Raw genomic sequence first — 18,907 nt, 5'->3', positions numbered from 1 at the left:
ACCTTTAGAGATGAGCAGTTATCGCCCATTAAGTTCCACCAATGTTCTCTGTATATTGCTTGAATGCACAGTGAGCTGACAGCTGTGTGGCTCCTTCAGTCTCGTGGTCTTCTGGCTGCATCACAGTGTGGTTTTTGGCAAAGCTGTTTCACTACTAATAATGTGGTTTGCCTACAGTCTGCCAGCCAGTCAGCTTTTGCCCAGTGTCAATGCATTGTAGCAGTCTTCAACGACCTGCAAAAGCTGTATGACACCAGCAGGTGACACAATATCCTTGATACCTCACGCGAATAGGGTCTCTGGGATCCACTCCCAGTTTTTATATAGAATTTCGTGTCACAGTGTATATTCTAGGTTCTAGTTGGTGCTTCCACAACACTCCCCATATCCAAGAGAATGGAGTCCTGCAGGGTTCTGTACTGCATATCCTTGTGCTTCTACAAGCCATCAATAGCCACCTCTAGCTGTGAGGTCATCAGTATCACCCTCCCTGTATGCTGACTACTTCTGCCTCTTACTATTGCTCCTCTAGTGTGGGTGTCACTGACTGTAGACTACAAGGCACCATTCAAAAGAAACGATCATGGTCACTCATCCATGGCTTTTGGTTTTCAGCTGCCAAGACTCATGTCATGGTTTTCTGTCAACATCGTATGGTTCATCTACAACCAGAACTTTATCTTGATTACAAACTACTCAGTGTGGCAGGAACTTACTGTTTTAGGACTAGTCTTTGGTTCTTAGTTGACATGAATTTGCAGTCTTTTGCAGTGTAAGTGAAAGTGCTTGCTGCACCTCAGTACACTTGGTCGCCTGAGTAACACCAACAGGGGTGCACAGTGCACTACCCTTCTGCAGCTTTACAAAGCCATGATCAAACTGTGTCTTGGTTATGGGAGTCTGGCATATGGTTCGGCATCGCCCTCAGCATAGCGGATACTGGATCAGATACACCACTCTGGGGTTTGATTTGCAACAGGAGCCTTTTGAGCTAGTCCTATGGACAGATTACTCATGGAGGCTGGGGTCAAATCATTGTGTACCAGGTGCAAACAACAGCTTCTCAGTTGAACTACCTATGTTTGCAACTCTCCTAAGCATCCAAACTATTGTCCCCTCTTTCCAAACATGGAAGCCTATTTCCCACAATGGTGGCCCAGATCAGGGATTATGATTGCAGTCCACACCCTGTCCCTCCCCACTGAATTCCAGTTATTTCTTCCTCCATCTCTCCTCTGGGCCCACTCATGTACACCTCTGTGAGGAACCCCCTTGGTCACAGCTTTGTCTTGACTCATCATGAGGTCCGAAAGACATGGTCCCTCCTGAGGCCCTCTGCCACTAATTTTTCTCCATTTATGGTGCATACCGGGCTTCAGCAGTAGTCTAAACAGATTGCTTGATGGTTGCTGATCACATGGGCTTTGCTTACACTGTCATGGGTCATACTGAACTGCCTTCCTTGCCAGAAGCTGTAGTGTTGTTAGCCATCTCTCATGCTCTTGAGCATATCCTTCCCTCCAGTGGTGGGTCCTTCATCTGCTGCAACCTCTGGACCAGTTTAGAAGCTCTCACCCAGTATTACCCTCAGCATCCCATGGTTATTGCTAATCAGTATTTCCAGTATGCTCTTAAGGAAGGTGGATGCTCAGTGACGATTGTTGGAATCCCTGGGAATGAACATTGCTGGTAGCTAGGCCAAACTGGCTACCAGTAAACCAGCTCTGGTGATGAGTATTCTGGAAACAGACCTCTGATTGGTATTACACCATCAAGTTTTAGGAACCTGAAATATGGAATGGATCACTCTAACTTCAAATTACCATTGATAAGGAAGACTACGAATCCTTGTAGGTCCTTTCATGCAGGCCTCTCAGAAGTATTCTACTGTCCTTTGCCAGCTCCACATCAACCATACCTGACTGACTTGTGGTCATCTCTTCCAGTGGGAGGACACACCCCACTGTCGTCATTCCCATTCAACAGTAGTCTACATTTTGCTGTATTCTCCATCCTTGCTATTGAGACCCATCGACAAGTTGGCAGAACACTGTTGACTCCTCTGCACAGACCAGGCTGTGGCTGTCTGGGCTTGGTGGTCCAGCCCAGTTCTCACCCTAGCTGCTCTTTTACACTTATTCCCTCCTGTCACATAGTGTTAGACAAATTAATCTTTCGTCTCTGTACTTCTCTTGCCCTGTCTGTATTGCTAGTCTTTCGTAGGCAGTTCATGAGTAAAGTACCTCTGGTAAGTGGCAGGGACTGGGGGATGTATGTCCTCTCATTGCATTCTGCTGCTTCTGGCTGCTCCCTAAATGGGGCACCTTGTCTGTCTTCCATCCTCTGTGTTCATTTTTTCCTTTTGTCCCTTATATCGGTTTCACTGACCTCTCATAGACATTGGGGTTTTCTTCCTCTGAATTGTGTGTGGTAGGGTCTCTCTTACCTACAGTTGTGTAGATCCACCTGCCTGTTTGAGGAAGGACAGTTGACCTAGTAGTTTGGTGCCTTTAATCATTCAATCAGCCAACTACCTCTGTCCATCTGCTACCCCTCTCTGTGTCCATCTGTTTCTGCCACCTCTCTCTCTCTCTCTCTCTCTCTCTCTCTCTCTCTCTCTCTCTCTCTCTCTCTCTCTCTCTCTCTCTCTCTCTCTCTCTCTGTTGTTCTTCCGTTCCTCTCTCCACATCATCCTGCCCACTTCCATGGGAGGTTGCTGGTTCTTACCTTCTCAGTATTTTAGTCTAGATAGTAAGTAATATATGTATCTGGCTTGGTTGTAGTCGAACCAGTGGTTTAGGAGGTGATGTAAAACACATCCACTTTTGTACTATGTATGGTTGCTGTGTATGCTGGTAGCTGCTTGGTATGTAAGAAATAATTTTGATCAATATTTCGGGGTCAATCGCTTACTGTTGTGCCTGTCTTCAAGAATAAACAAAGATTCGGTTCCAAATATTTGAAATGTGTCACCACATTTTCTTACTGCCTATTTCAAATTGTTGAATATATGTGATTATTAGTGTTATGGCCATGACAGTTTCTACACAAGATCTGTTTGAATGTTCTCTCTCTCTCTCTCTCTCTCTCTCTCTCTCTCTCTCTCTCTCTCTCTCTCTCTCTCTCCCCCTCTCCTGTTTTCCTGCTCCTCTAAGAGAGAGCCATTTGGAAGAAGACACAGAAGCCTTGATCACTTAACTTTTTTGCTTTTTTTCAGTTTCTTGAAGACCCATTAAAGACTGAAGGACCTAGTGTTTCGCTAAAGCAAGATCCCGAACTGAAACAACATGCTGATGGATCAGAGCATAATGTAAGTTTTCACACAAGCACTTTATTGTGTAGGAAGTGTAGTAAGAATGTCGTGACACAAATATGGGGCATTCAAGCTAAATTATCATGGATGGTGTGCAATTGTAACCTATGATACCAGCTATTTTCAAGAATTTTTGTGGTCTTCCAGTTGACTCTAGTTAGATGTGTTATTTCATGTTTATCACCAATAGTATTTTAACAGAACTTGTAACAAGCATATTTTTACAAACCATTACCATTTTATTAATTTTTTATTATGATTGTATGCAATGAATGCATTAAGTGCATGTTGGGTATCAACAGAGCAAGGAAGACTTCCTCTTGGAAGAAACTTAATCTCGTTATGTCTCTGTGTCACAGTGCTGTAACAGAAGATCTGGAACTATATGTGTTGGGGTATAGTTTAGAGTTCCCAGTCACTATTTACTGCAATATTTACATTATTACTGAAATCCTGCAGTGGATGTGTGTAATTCCTTCTGATTTTCCTCCAGTACACATGACATAAATGTGCATGGTTTCCTAAAGAGTAGGCTCTGAAAATATTTGTTGAAGAGCAAGAAGCTGTGTAAATAGCATTAAATTTTGTTAATTTTGATGATGATGTAGAGTATGCCATAATCATTTGATTAAAGACTGAAAAGCCCTCTTATTTATTGGTTTACAGCTGGAAGATTATTGAGGTTTCTCTATTATCTGAGTTTAATTTTGAAATGTTGCCACACACCCATATATCAAGTTTGCTTATGGGAGTATGACCATCCGATAGAGCAGGCCATAGTGCCACTGAAATCAGAATGGATTATGTGATAGGAATAGAAAGTGAAAGTATGCCAAATAAATACTACACAATGGCTGATAGCAAAATCAGAGACATTAGAACTGATTTGGATGAATTGTGACACTCACTCTTCCCAGTTGATTAGAATCTGTGCAGAGTTGGATGATATTCATAAGAAAGGAATATTGAGAACTGTGTCAGAAGTTAGCGAGCAGTTATATTTCAGCACTTTTTTTTTTTTTCATGCAGTCTGTTAAAGATCCATTTGGAATATCTTGGTCCACTGATTTTATCAAGGAGGATCCTGAATTGAATTTGGAAATTGTCACTGAGGATATTGTAAGTATTCACATCTCTAATGTATTGCATGTAGTCAAGTAATGAGCCTTTTGTTAATTGTGTAGAGTAAAGGATGTATTACAGTGGAATTAGCAGATTGTCAGTTTTCTGGAACTTTTTGCTGTTCGTAATTGTAGAGTATTTTTTTACTCCTGAACTTGACTATCATATCATCTGTTATGTGCGGACTGTTGTAAACAGAAGTGGAAGGGGACTGGTTGCTGGTATAATCCTGTTTTCTGTAGCCCTTTTGGATATCAACTATATTGTATAATGGCTGTGTGTGATGGATAAACCTAATTCACATTTATATTAAGTGTAAGTTCTAATAGTGCAGGTCATTTTTCTGTTCTTATCTTCTGTGTGAATAATAGTTATTCTTGATTTTGTCATAAATTTTTTTTTGGGTTTTGAAAAAGAGAGATAAAATTTGTATGTTGTAGATCAGCCCTGATACTTAGGCCACAACCTGTACATATTGTGGCAGCTTCGGTTGTGCCTGTTGTATTAGTTACAAATTTTTCAGTTATAGAAAAACCCTGTGTATGGCTTTTGGTGAATGATCGTTCACAGGTGAAGCCAACCTCAACATTTGAGTCCTGGCAGATCTAAAGAAGAAAGATTATTTGTTTAAATATGCTTTATGACCTTGCTAAGGGAAAGAGATGCTCACATTGTTAAACATGTCACAGAAATAAAATTAGATAAAGACTATACAAGCTTACAGGTCAAGGAACCAAACTATCATGCTAGTGACAGCTCACAATATCCCCCCCAGGCGATCCACAACTCTTTTGTGGATACGTGCGTAGCGAGCACGGGACCCCGAGCTAATGTGGCCTTCCTTTCCGGGCTGCATACCTTCCATTTCCGCATCCTTCCCCCCCCCCCCCCCTTATCTTCGCCCCCCCCTCACCTCTGGCTCTTTCCTTCCCTTTCTCCCCCTCTGGGAGTATGGTTTGTGCCTACGTCCGGAGACGGACGCTTGTAAATGTACCGCATTCTTCGCCTTCCTTGCTTGTATGTCTTCATCCTTCCTTTGTCCTTCTCTTTTCCTTACCTCTTCTCTTTGCCCTTTTCTCCTCTGCGGCGTTTGAGACCTCTCTTCTTTCCTTTCCCTTTCTTCCTCCCTGTGCGTGTCTGAAGGCCGACCCACGCACTTCCATGCATAGCCGGTGACGGGGTAACGCATAATTCCCCACCCCGGGTAGACAGGTAGGACACGTACGTACGCCCTGGTAACGGCCAGGCCCACGGAGGGGTGATTACCTGAGCTGATACCTTCCGAAAGTGCCGATTGGTCCCTCCGTCCGTTTGTCGGGAGGTGTGACCTGAGGTGTGAACAATTACCTAAGGCGGGAGTGCCCTCAGAGAGGGTCCCCACAATGGAGGAGCGTGTCATCGGAGACACCGGTAATCATGGGGTATTCTTTTGCAATGGTTTCCTCACCTTCCACTATGTCTGCTCACAAACGTAAGTTCACTGAGTCCCAGCCACAGTCAGTTCTTCCATCGTTGCCACAGTTCCTTGTTGTTTCTCAGTCTGACGAAGGTCACGACTTCTCCACGGTCAACCCTTTCATTATTCAGAAAGGTGTCGACGCAATTGTAGGTCCTGTAAAGTCTTGTTCCAGATTACGGAATGGCACCCTGTTGTTAGAAACAGTCAGTGCCCTCCAGGCACAAAAATTGCTGCGTACCTCACTACTACACACCTTCCCTGTCCGGGTGGAACCGCACCATACTTTAAATTCCTCGCGTGGAGTCGTTTATACACGCTCCCTCGCTGGACTGTCTGACGAAGAAATTCAGCACTACCTGTCTGACCAGGGCGTAACGGCTGTTCATAGGGTTATGAAAAGGGTTGACACGAACATCATTCCAACCCGCACTGTCTTCTTGACATTTGACAAAGTTCAACTCCCATCGAAAATCAAAGCAGGCTATGAGATAATTTCCGTTCGCCCCTACGTCCCAAACCCTACGCGTTGCTATCGGTGTCAGCAGTTCAATCACACCAGCCAGTCCTGTTCCAATCCGGCCAAATGTGTTACGTGTGGCAAGGATGCCCATGAGGGTGCTTGTCCACCTCCATCCCCTCGCTGCATCAACTGTATGGGTGACCACACTGCTTCCTCTCGAGATTGTCCTGTTCTTAAAGACGAAAAGCTCATCCAGGAAATATGAGTGAAGGAAAAGGTGTCGACCTTTGCTGCTAGAAAATTATTCGCCAGTCGACAGCCCACCGTGCCTCAAAAAGGAAAATACAGCACTGTCCATGCTTCTCCTCGGCCAACAAAGGAGGCGGCCACGCAGACTTGCGACCTCTCCTTTAGTGCCACGGTCGTCAGATCGGCCAGTGCAAAGATCGCCCGTTCAACCTCACCACTTTCGTCTGCCCACTCTCTGGCTCACCCTTCGTCGAGTTCTGCTAAATCTCGAGCCCAAAAGTCAGACACCAAGACTTCGAAAAAAGAGCATACTCGTGAAGAGTTTTTACGTACGGCTACTTCCCAACCATCGGTTCCTCCTTCCTCTAAACATCATACTTCCAAGAAGGCTACAAAGAAACCCAGTTCCTCTCCTTCTCTGCCAAGGCGTGTCCCATCTGCAGCACCACCTGGCGGAAATCGCACTCAGCCGTCTTCTGTGTCGCCGAGGCGCACTGCTGGCGGCCGGTCAACCGGCTGATCGCTGGTGGCAGGAGCTGCTCCTGACCAACCTATGGATCAGGATCTTCTGCCTTCCGCTGAATGCCATTCCATGCTGTCGATCGCAAGCTCTGAGCAGTCGTTGAGTTGACAGCGACCTTGGTCACATTCCTCCATTTTCTGTTCACCCTATGTCCATTATCCACTGGAATATCCGCAGTATTCGAGCCAATTGGGATGAATTGGCGATCCTCTTACGATCCTACTCGCCGGTCATCTTCTGTCCTCAGGAAACAAAGCTGCATCCCCATGACCGCTTTGTTCTCCCTCATTTTCAGTCCGTCCGATATGATCTCCACTCTGTTGAAGGCACTCCAGCACATGGAGGACTCATGATTCTTCTCCATGAAACTCTCCATTATATCCCAGTCCATTTAAACACTTCCTTCCAAGCTGTCGCCGTCCGTCTTTCCCTTTACGGATACACGTTCTCTCTTTGTACGGTATACATTCCATCGTCCACACAAATGGCACGAGCTGATCTCCTTCATCTTCTTGGTCAGCTTCCACCCCCATATTTGCTGGTTGGGGACTTAAATGCCCACCACCCGCTTTGGGGATCTCCACATCCTTGTCCGCGTGGCTCACTATTGCTAGACGTCTTCCACCAAGCAGATCTAGTTTGCCTCAACACTGGGGTCCCCACATTTTTGTCTGCCTCCTCGACAAATGTATCTCATTTGGACCTTGCGGTCGGTACTGTTCCGCTAGCTCGGCGCTTCGAATGGTTCGCCCTTGATGATACACACTCGAGTGACCACTTTCCATGTGTCCTTAGACTGCAGCCTCAACTGCCCTACATGCGCCCACGACGCTGGAAGTTTGCCCAAGCTGATTGGACACTTTTTTTGTCTCTAGCGACGTTCGATGACCGTCACTTTCCCTGCGTCGACGATGAGGTCACACTTATTACCGACGTTATTCTTACAGCTGCGGAACATTCAATACCATGCACCTCCGAATTGCCCCGGCGCCCCCCAGTTCCTTGGTGGAACGAGGCATGCCGTGATGCAATACGTGAGCGGCAGCGTGCTCTCCGCGTTTTCCGCCACCATCCTACTTTGGCCAACTGTATCCGCTATAAGCAGTTCCGAGCGCGATGCCGTCGTGTCATCCGCGATAGCAAGAAGGCAAGCTGGAAATTCTTTATTAGCTCATTTAACACCTCCACTTCCTCCTCGGAAGTTTGGAGTCGGCTTCGACGGTTCTCAGGCGCACCTAGTTTCTCCCCGGTCTCTGGGCTCACTGTCGCGCATGACACATTAGTGGACCCTGTCGCAATTTCTGACTCGTTGGGTCAGCACTTTGCTGAGATTTTGAGCTCTTCAAATTACCTGCCAGCGTTTCTCCCGAAGAAACGTGCAGCGGAAGTGCGACCTCTTGCTTTCTCCTCTCAAAATCGCGAAAGCTACAATACTGTTTTCTCCTTGCGGGAACTCCAACATGCACTCTTCTTCTCGCTCCTCCGCCCCAGGACCAGATGGTATCCACGTCCAAATGTTGCTGCATTTATCAACCCATAGTCTGCGTTACCTCCTTTGCCTTTAAAATCGAATTTGGACCGACAGTACTTTTCCCAGACGATGGCGGGAAGCTATCGTCGTTCCTGTTCCGAAACCTGGAAAGGACAAACATCTCCCCTCTAGCTATCGCCCCATTTCTCTCACAAGTAGTGTCTGTAAGGTTTTGGAGCGTATGGTGACTTACCATTTAGCGTGGTGGCTGGAATCCCGCAGTCTTTTAACACATGCCCAATGCGGATTCCGAAAGCATCGTTCTGCAGTTGACCATCTTGTTGCTCTCTCCACTTATATCATGAACAATTTTCTCCGGAAACGCCAAACGGTAGCAATATTTTTTGATCTGGAGAGAGCATACGATACCTGTTGGAGGACAGGCATCCTCCGCACACTGTTCTCTTGGGGCTTTTGAGGTCAGCTGCCCCCTTTTCTTCGCGAATTTATGGCAGAGCGCACATTTAGGGTGCGGGTGAACACTATTCTCTCCCGTACTTTCTCCCAAGAAAATGGGGTACCCAGGGGCTCCGTGCTGAGTGTTGTGCTGTTTGCCATTGCCATCAATCCAATTATGGATTGTCTCCTTCCTGATGTCTCGGGCTCCCTCTTTGTGGACGATTTTGCGATCTTCTACAGCTCTCAACGGACCAGTCTTCTTGAACGACGTCTTCAAGTATGTCTCGATCGCCTCCACTCGTGGAGCATCAAAACCGGCTTCCGTTTCTCACCCAGTAAGACCGTTTGTGTTAATTTTTGGCGACGTAAGGAGTTTCTTCCGCCCTCCTTACATCTAGGTCCTGTCAACCTTCCATTTTCAGACGTCGCTAAATTCTTGGGTCTTATGTTTGACAGAAAACTGTGCTGGTCCTCCCACGTTTCCTATCTTTCGGCTCGCTGTCTGCGATCCCTCAACACCCTCCGTGTCCTGAATGGTACCTCCTGGGGAGTGGACTGAGTGGTCCTTCTCCGCCTCTATCGCACCTTAGTGCGCTCGAAATAGGACTATGGAAGCATAGTCTACTCCTCTGCTCGGCCGTCTATTCTTCGGCGTCTCGACTCTATCCACCACCGTGGATTACGTTTAGTGTCTGGAGCTTTTTACACCAGCCCTGTGGGAAGCCTTTATGCTGAGACTGCTGAACCTCCGCTGTCCAATCGGCGAGCAGTCCTTCTGAATCCGTTATGCTAGCCATCTGTCTTCCATGCCTGCTAATCCAGCCCATGACATTTTTTTCGATGCCTCCTTTGACGTAGGGTATGCAGGCCGCCCCTCCTCCCATCTACCACCGGGAGTCCGCTTCCGTCAACTGCTCCAGTCTCTTTCCTTCCGCTTTCCTAAAACCTTCTTGACAACTTGGGGTACAGCACCACCTTGGCTCCGTCCCCGGATCTGCCTGGTCCGTGACCTTTGTCGATTTCCCAAGGATGGTACCCCTTCACTTGTTTATCGTCGGGCATTTGCTGCTCTATGTGCACAAAAGACGGACGCCACATTTATTTACACCGACGGCTCGAAAACATCGTTAGGTGTAGGGAGTTCCTATATTGTTGGCGACACCCCAAATCACTTTCGGCTTCCCGACCAGTGTTTGGTTTATACTGCGGAGCTTTACGCTGTTCTCCAGGCTGTCCACTACATCCGCCGCCATCAGCGGATACAATACGTTATCTGCTCAGATTCTCACAGCTCTCTCCTCAGTCTCCAAGCTCTTTATCCTGTGCACTCTCTGGTCCACCGGATTCAGGACTGTCTGTGCTTGCTCCGCCTGGGGGGCATCTCGGTGGCGTTCCTCTGGCTCCCGGGACACGTTGGAATCTGTGGAAATGAGGCGGCCGATATTGCAGCCAAGGCTGCAGTCTCTCTTCCTCGGCCAGCTATTCAATCGATTCCCTTCGCCGATCTACGGAGCGTTCTATGTCGACGTGTTGTTCATTCATGGCACATGCATTGGTCAACACTTACCCATAATAAATTGCGGGAAGTGAAAGCCCTTCCTTGCGCTTGGACCTCTTCCTCCCGAACGCGTCGTCGGGAGGAGGTAATTTTAGCTAGACTCCGGATAGGGCACTGTCTTTTTAGCCATCGACATCTTTTAAGCGGCGATCCTCCCCCACTCTGTCCCCACTGCTCTCAGCTGAGGACGGTAAGACACCTTTTAATTGAGTGCCCCTATTTTAATCCGTTACGCTCCCGTCTACAGCTATCGCCTGATATATCGTCAAATTTTGCAGATGACACGCGCTCAGCCGACCGCGTTCTCAAGTTTATTAGTGCCAGTGAAATGACGTCAGTCATTTGAAGTTTGTTTGGGGACAACCAACCCCTTTCTGTCGCGGATTTTTAAGCCTTCCTTGTGCTTTTAGTTTCTCCTATTTTTGACTTTCGTTCCCATTGCTGCTGGTTTTCAATTTCGGTTTTTTATTGTTTCCTAAGTCACGGACCAGGTGCTAATGACCATAGACGTTTTGCGCCCTAAAACCAAAAAAAAAAAAAAGAAAGCTCGCAGTATGTAAAGGAGTGGAGCTGATTCACAGCTAACAGACCAAGACTTCAGGTCACAGAGACTCCTATTATGCCATTTTGAACAAATTAAAGGGATGCATTAGCATCAAAAGTAGACAGGACAGTATGTGGAACACCAGTAGTGTTGTTCCACAAGAAGGGTTTTACAGAAATAACACCATGCATAGTAGTCAGGGATGTGCAAATCAGAAGATTGGCCAAAACACGAACTGTAGGCATAGCTGTAGTTGTCAAAGTGGCTGGCTTGTAGTTGGTGATCAGTTACCATGAAAATGCGAAAGGCAGTACTGGCCTTCATATGCAACCCAAGAGATCCCAGGTCGTACAGGATGCCTCCATAGCACCTGGGCCAGAGGTGCAGAGATAGTGCCCACTGCATGGAGTGCTGCTGTCAATGCAAGTGTGGAGAATAGTGTGTTGCTGGTTGTGTGGCCTGGAAAACCATGTCATGTGGTTGGCACTGAAATTACTGATGTGTACCCCACTTGTTAGTTTGAAATTACGTATGAAATAGTGGTAGTCACCTGAGCGAATCGTACATACAAACTAATCTATTAGTAATTCCCATAATTAGCAGTGTTAGATTAGCATTAGTTACACTTCAGAGGTAAATTCCTGTGGGAGAAGGCTACATCAGATTCGGTGGGTAGCCACTTAGGTGTCAATGGGTTGGAGCATTGGCAATCACCCATTCTTATGCCAGTTCATAAGAACAGGATCAAAGATCAGATCAGTGACATTGCAACTCATAATATTAATTCTCTACTTAAAATAGGAAAATAAAGATTTGATAGATGACTTAGAGAAGCAGAAAATTTTAGAAACAGGACTCCAGGAAATAAGAAATACTACAGAAGAACCATTCAAATCACAAGGCTACTGAATTTACAATGGTAAACCTGGAATAAGGGTTATGAAAGAATGTCCCCAATTTGGAACTGGGTTTATAGTCAATGTGAAAGTAATACATTTGATTATTGATTTCCAAGCCACCTCCCCTAGAATTGCAACTTTGAGTTTAAAAATATGTAACAAAATTTATATCATCGTTAATGCCCATACCCCTACTAATGAAACGAATTTTCTAACAAAGACCAGGAACGAAGTGGAAAAGTTTTGGGATCTCCTTGACCAAGCAATAAACCATGTAAATATTAACATTGTTAAGATCCTATTAGGGAACTTCAATACTCAACTCAGAAGAGAAAAGAAATACTGGGATATTATTGGGAAATAGGCTCCACATAAACAAGTTAGAATGGTCAAAGACTTCCTGAAATCTGTAGGGAACACAAACTGATCTCAAAGTACACATACTTCAAAAGGAGGCCAAACAAATGTAAAACTTGGAAACATCCTGATTGTAGAAAAGGAGAATGGCAGCTGGATCATGTATTTATGGACAAATTCTTCCACAGAAAAATCTACAATGTTAAAATGCTCAGGCAACAAGCAGAAAATTTAGCCCCATTGAACCGACCTAATAGACATGTCTGGTGGAACTCAGAATATGACAAAATTCATAATGGAAGACATTGTGTGTGGTTAAAATTTCAAACACACAAAACAGAAGAAGACACAACCAACCTCAAAAATATCAAGCAAAAGTTCACACAAATTATCAGGCAAACCAAGAGACAATCACAGAAAGATCTAACCGACTCAATAGAAAAAATTACCATAAAACCAATTTCAGAGACTTTTACAAAATGTTTGGAAGACAATTACGAAAATTTGCCCCTGCCACATTAATGCTGGAAAGGGAAGATGGAAGAAAGCCACATAATGACGAGGTAAATGCTGAAATCATGGCAAAAGCATTTAGTAAATTTTTAAATTGTGAAGAACCCCAGGAACTTGTAGCAATTACTACACACACACCCATCAAGACTCCACCTGATCTCATGAATCCTCCAACAATTCAAGAGGTGGAAACAGCACTCAGAGATGAAAACTTATAAGGCGTGCGGAGAAGACCATGTTTTTTGCAGATATGTGGACATATGCCAGTGATATAATTCAAACATCCTTACACATAGCCCTAACAAAAATCTGGATAACAGAAAAGTTTCCCAAACATTGGACCACAGTCATAATCCACCCATTCCACAAAAAAGGAGATAAAAGCAACCCAGGTAATTACAGAGGTATCTCTCTTAGACTGCACATAGATTTTCTCCACAGTCCTATACAAGAGGATCAAACAGCAAATAGAGGAAGAATTAGGTGAATACGAAGGAGGCTTCAGACATTGGAGAAGCTGTGCAGAACAGATCAATAATTTAAAATTAGCCATATAATACTACAAGAAACAAAATGAACCTCTTGTAATAAACTCCATGGACTTTAAAAAAGCACATGACTGTATCCATAGATCTTCAATGTTAAAAATCTTAAGAAATTTTGGGCTCCATACAAAATCAATCAAATTGATAGAACTCACCTTAACCAACACTGTTTGATATGTCAAGTTCAGGGAGGAACTCTGAGCCATTCATCATAAAAGCAGGTTTAAGACAAGGAGATTGTTTGGCACTCTTGCTGTTTGAACTGTGCTTTAGAATACATGATGATGAAATGGTACAACATTAACCCAAAGAACATCCAAATTGGAAGATCCAAACACAACATAACTATAAATTGTCTAGGATTTGCTGATGACCTAACTCTCTTGTCCAACAGTATTCAGGAAACCAAACAAGAAATTCTCACTACAGGAAATAGCACAAAAAATTGGTCTTGAAATATCCTTTGAAAATCCAGTCATCATGTTAACTGACCCTACACTCATAAACAAAATTGGCGTAGGAAACCAAGAAATCAAAATTGTAGATAAATTTGAATTACTGGGAGAAATCAAAACACATGAACTCCATGAAAAGCCAACATGGCATAACAGAATAAACAAATTGACTACAACACAATATATCACCAAGAACACCTACAACAAAAAGATCCTGTCAATAGCAACAAAATTAAAGCACTACGAAGCAGTCACTCAGCCCGAAATAACATACACAAGTGAAACCATCTTCAAAGCAACTAACACGCAGAAATAGAGAAAATACTCAAAATAGGGAGAAGAATCATCAGAATGTGTATCAACAACTCATACCAGAAAGATAGACACTGGAGAGTAGCTACAAATGAAACAGTCTACAAGGAAATAGAACTGGTAATGAGTACAATCAGGAAGAAAGAATTTCATTTTTTGGACATGTAATAAGAACACCAGAGAACAGGATCATCAGTAGGCCAATAGAAAAATTGTGGAATAGTAAGTGCAACATTAAGTGGATTACAGAAATCAAGGAAGATATGGATGAGCTACAGATTACATTTCAAGACCTAAGAAACAAAACTGACAATCAGGAAACTCACAGACAAAAAAACCAGACTGCAAATGAGAATCAACAGACAGACAATAGGAAGGGTGATTCCTGATGAAGACAGAAGAATGAGACCTGAGAGAATGAACAAATACTGGGCTGACAGGAAACTGAAAAATTCTTTGTAGAGAGTGGGCGAGAGTGGTCCAATGAAGGCCATAAAATGGAAATAATAATTTATTATTATTTCTTTCCTTTCTCAGACGTTATGTCTGGTTAAAAATGGAAAGTGACGCGGACCTTGATCAAGTGTGACTTCCTTTTAACTGTATGGTATATATTACATTGCATTTAGGAACTTTTGGGTTATTACTATTATTATTATTATTATTATTATTATTATTATTGAAACTCTTCAAGACAAATTAAGGTTATCATAACTTACTGAAAGAAATTCTACCTGTATAAGCAATTCCTCAGGGTGTTTAAAATCATCAGATTTCACAAGGCTATAACTTTGTCATAAATAAAGGTACAGAATTGGGGTCAGTTTTGTACTTCTATAGATACCTGAGAAGCCTTTATTTACAAAGAAACGAAGATTTTCCCATTGTGAACAATTTATATGCGTGCACGTACAACATCAAGGTGCTTTTCACAACAGTCTTTAGGATCATATTCATCATTTATTGATCACAAATATCGAAACTCTTGTGAACACATTTAAGCATCCAGGCGATAGACTTCATCCGTGCATTTGTAATCATGTCAGTTTAGGAAACTCACTGCTGTTGCCATGTAGCATCATAGTTCAGAGTTGTTGGAAGAGGATGCACATAGGTGGAGCCTTTCACAAACACCCACCAATAAAAAAGGTACCATACCGAGAGACGAAGCAAATTTCAAGGTCAGATCTGCAGCCCCTTATAGTTGATCAATCCCTCGGGCACCTTCTTGTTAAGAAGTGCTTCTTCGTGAAGGTATGCAATGGTACACCACCCATATGAAAAATTATGTTTTTGATCATTTTTTCATCTCTTCTGTTTTTGGCCCTTTTGTGTGTTCCCTAATATTTTCCACTCCCATCGGTTTGTTACAGAATTCCCTAATCTTCAGATTCAGTTCAGTGTTAATCTCACTGAACTGTTAATTACGTTACATATGTTTAATAATTAATCATGATTACTACCAACAAACTTCCTGTACTGTATTGCACAGCACATTACCCTTATTATTGTTACAGCTACCAGTTAGTCTTATCCCTCAAGGATTCATTTTGTACATTTTAAAGCAATCAGAAATGACTTGCTGCTGGAAGAAGTAGACAGTTCGTCATACACTAAATGAAACACACTGCATAAAATTCCTTGGTGTCTGCTTGGATTTCAAATTGAAACGGGGTCAAAAAATCAGTAAACTTGTCAAATAGTGTTCTGTAGTGACAGGTAGGTGCAAGATTCCCTAGGTCAATGAAGAGGTTTGGGCAAGGTGTTCACATCACATTCCTACTACAAGGTTGTATAGGATAAATCCTAGTGCCCTATAAGAGTATCCTATAGGATAGGACTGAGTGAAAGCATGCTAGAAAGCATTCCTGCAAGTTGACACTCAGGAGGAACACTTAGAATTGCAAGGCAGAGAGATATGAGCTTTTTGGTTAACTTGTTCTCATGCTGGTGCCTCCTTAATTTATTATCAATCCGAATGCTTAAGAACTTCACTCATGGATTTTCATCCAGTGTGTCATTGATATGTCCTTCTATCTATAAGTCATCTGGATTTGTTTGGAATTGCATGATGTTTGTTTTTGTAAGTATAAAGATTGAATATTTGTTCTGTTGCCTGTAAACCAGCCACAAACATGTTCTATTAATGTCCTGGCTGTTTCTACTATGAATGTTTTGTTTTTTGTTGCTAAGCTAAGATTTAGTTCTTGTAAGTGTAATTCTTTTAACCCTAGTTTCCTCGAGTAAAGGGAGATCAAGGTTGTAATGTGATGCCAGTCCGCTTCTACTGCATATTTCAGTCATGCTGTAAAGTCAGCACAATATTTTACTAATTACATGGTTATGACCTTTACAAGAAGAGTTCTTGCTTCTGTGATTGATTTGAACATTCATCTGATAAAATTGATGGCTGGTCAAGTATACACTTCCTGACTGAGTGCCGTGGATCTAATTTCAATGGTCACTTTTTCTCCCCAATGTTTTCAGCTGCTGTAAGAAATTGTCTTCATGGCATGTTCACTGTTGGTCTTGGAGCTTATATATTGTCATTTGGAGATACCGAATGGAACTATAGTCACTAGAAAGTGGAGTGCCAAGTTGAGAAATAGAAGCACTGTTGACATACTCATCTGCTTTGGTTCTGTAGAGGGGTAACAGCAGTGGAGGCAGCCAGAAACATTTGTGCCCTGTTTGTGTTTAATGCCATTGGACAGAGCTTTGCAAGAAAATGTTTTTTTTTTTTTAATTCTAATGAGACTTCTTTTGCTATTAGTGACCTACATTTGGGATTTGATTAAGATCATTTAAATGCATTAATTCACAGTGATCCATGTCATTGTACTTGAGAACTGGCAAATTCGATGAACTTTGATCATTTCATGAACTTCTGACATTTGCGTGCAATGGGGAAGACTCAAAAATAGGGTGTATAGGTACCACATGCATTACACCAAAATCACAAAAATCTATGTCCATCTGTGCTTGATTGTCATCAGTTGGCTTGTGAACAACACTAACCATTCCTGCCCTGTATCATTATGCTGATCAGAAATGGTGGCTTTGTGCTAAAATAATGAAAAAAAGAGAATGGTTGAGCCCAAACAAAGCAGCAGCAAAAAGCATCCATGAAAGATAATGTTGTTCATCCAGAGTGATTTACTGTGAAGTGCTTCCTCAAGGTGTAACCACTGATTACTGGTGAAATTTGTCAACAACTGAGATGTGTTGCAGATGCAGTACATGAATGATGACTAGGAAGACACTACTCCAGGATAAAGCCCGCCCGCAATATGCTACTCTGACAAAAAACAGTACACATGAGTTGGATTTTAAAATCATTTCACACCACCTTATTCACCTGATCTAGCATTTGCAGATTTTCTCCTTTTCTGCTCTCTATTGAACAACCTTCAAGAAACTTCCTTTCCAGATGAAAATGCACACTGAACCTAGCTCAACGAGTTCTTTGCTTTAAAAACCATGTGACTTCTACAGTTACAGATACAAAAAGTCGCCCCAGCATTGGGATACTGCTGTAAATAGTGAAGGAGAACATTTCATTGATTATTAAGGTCTCTCTTATTTGTATCTGTAGTGTCTATTAACTATTAAACTTCCTGAAAAATATTATGAACCATACAACAATCAAATACTTGCTGCAAATGGATGCATATGCATAACTTTTTTTTTTCATTCTACTGGTAAACTGTTACCTTTCATCTGTATGTAACCAGTACGTATAATGTTCAAAATAATACTTGGTCTGTTGAGCCCAGTGTCTGGGTACAGATATTGCAAACACAGTTAGGTATTGTACATATCTTTCCGAATGCAGTTAACTCAGTGCATGTGTGCTAAGTGTTCGATGATGAATATTATTGTCTTGAGTTGTCAAGTTTATAAAGGATTTAATACTTTCTCAAAATAATTCTGATCCCCAAGTGAGGTTGTGGCTGAGTAAATATCAGAAAATTGTTAATTTCTTGTCATAAAAGGATGTGGCTCTGTTGAGAGATGACTGTAATCTGTGCACCATTGATTCTTAGAACATTTTGAGTAGTAGTATGTGGGTGAGCTCTGTTGTGACATTCATCCAACATGAAAGCTAATTATTCTTGTTTTGACGTATTGGTAAGGACAATTTTAATGAACAACACAGATAGTACATTGATGTATTTTGTAGGTTATCAAAATATGAGCATGCTTCTAAAAGTAATTTTGTATGAAGAAAATACAATGAAGAATTGACAGAACCTGTAAAGTAGTTGATAAATTTTACATCATTGTAAAAATGACTGAACTACTAAAATCCACCAATTGATGTTGGAAATAATTTGAATTTTTTGTATGATCAGTAGGCCTGTTAGTTGCAGCGGATAGAGATACAATTATTTCTTAATGGAAAACAACAGTATAATTACTCATTAAAGGTCAGTTGAATCAAAAGTACAATTCAGCTGAGGATAGAGTGATTCCAAGTTTCCTCTTGGGCAGTCACACATATGCAAAGTGAGTTTCATAAATTGTTATACTAACGTTTCCTTTTCTAAATGATTGACAATGTGTTCACACAATTGGCTGTGTGGAATTAAAGATAGCTCCTGAAAGAATTTTTTAGAATTATAATCAAATCAGAAATTGTTTGAATTGCACCCTTCGTTAAAAATA

At 42.6% G+C, this 18,907-nt stretch overlaps 1 protein-coding gene across 1 annotated transcript in view; it reads left to right on the top strand.

Annotated features, from left to right (window-relative positions):
* Positions 1-18,907, top strand: part of LOC124553209 (zinc finger protein 708-like) — a 123,518-nt gene that overhangs the window by 43,143 nt on the left and 61,468 nt on the right. The window contains exons 3-4 of the mRNA XM_047127102.1: positions 3,218-3,310; positions 4,343-4,432. Coding sequence (XP_046983058.1) covers positions 3,218-3,310; positions 4,343-4,432 — 183 coding nt within the window. The remainder of the gene's footprint in view (positions 1-3,217; positions 3,311-4,342; positions 4,433-18,907) is intronic.

Source organism: Schistocerca americana, chromosome 11 (genome assembly GCF_021461395.2).
Source record: "Schistocerca americana isolate TAMUIC-IGC-003095 chromosome 11, iqSchAmer2.1, whole genome shotgun sequence".
Lineage (NCBI taxonomy): Eukaryota > Metazoa > Arthropoda > Insecta > Orthoptera > Acrididae > Schistocerca > Schistocerca americana.
Note: the sequence above shows the minus strand (reverse complement) of the source record. Positions and strands in the feature narration are given on the sequence as shown.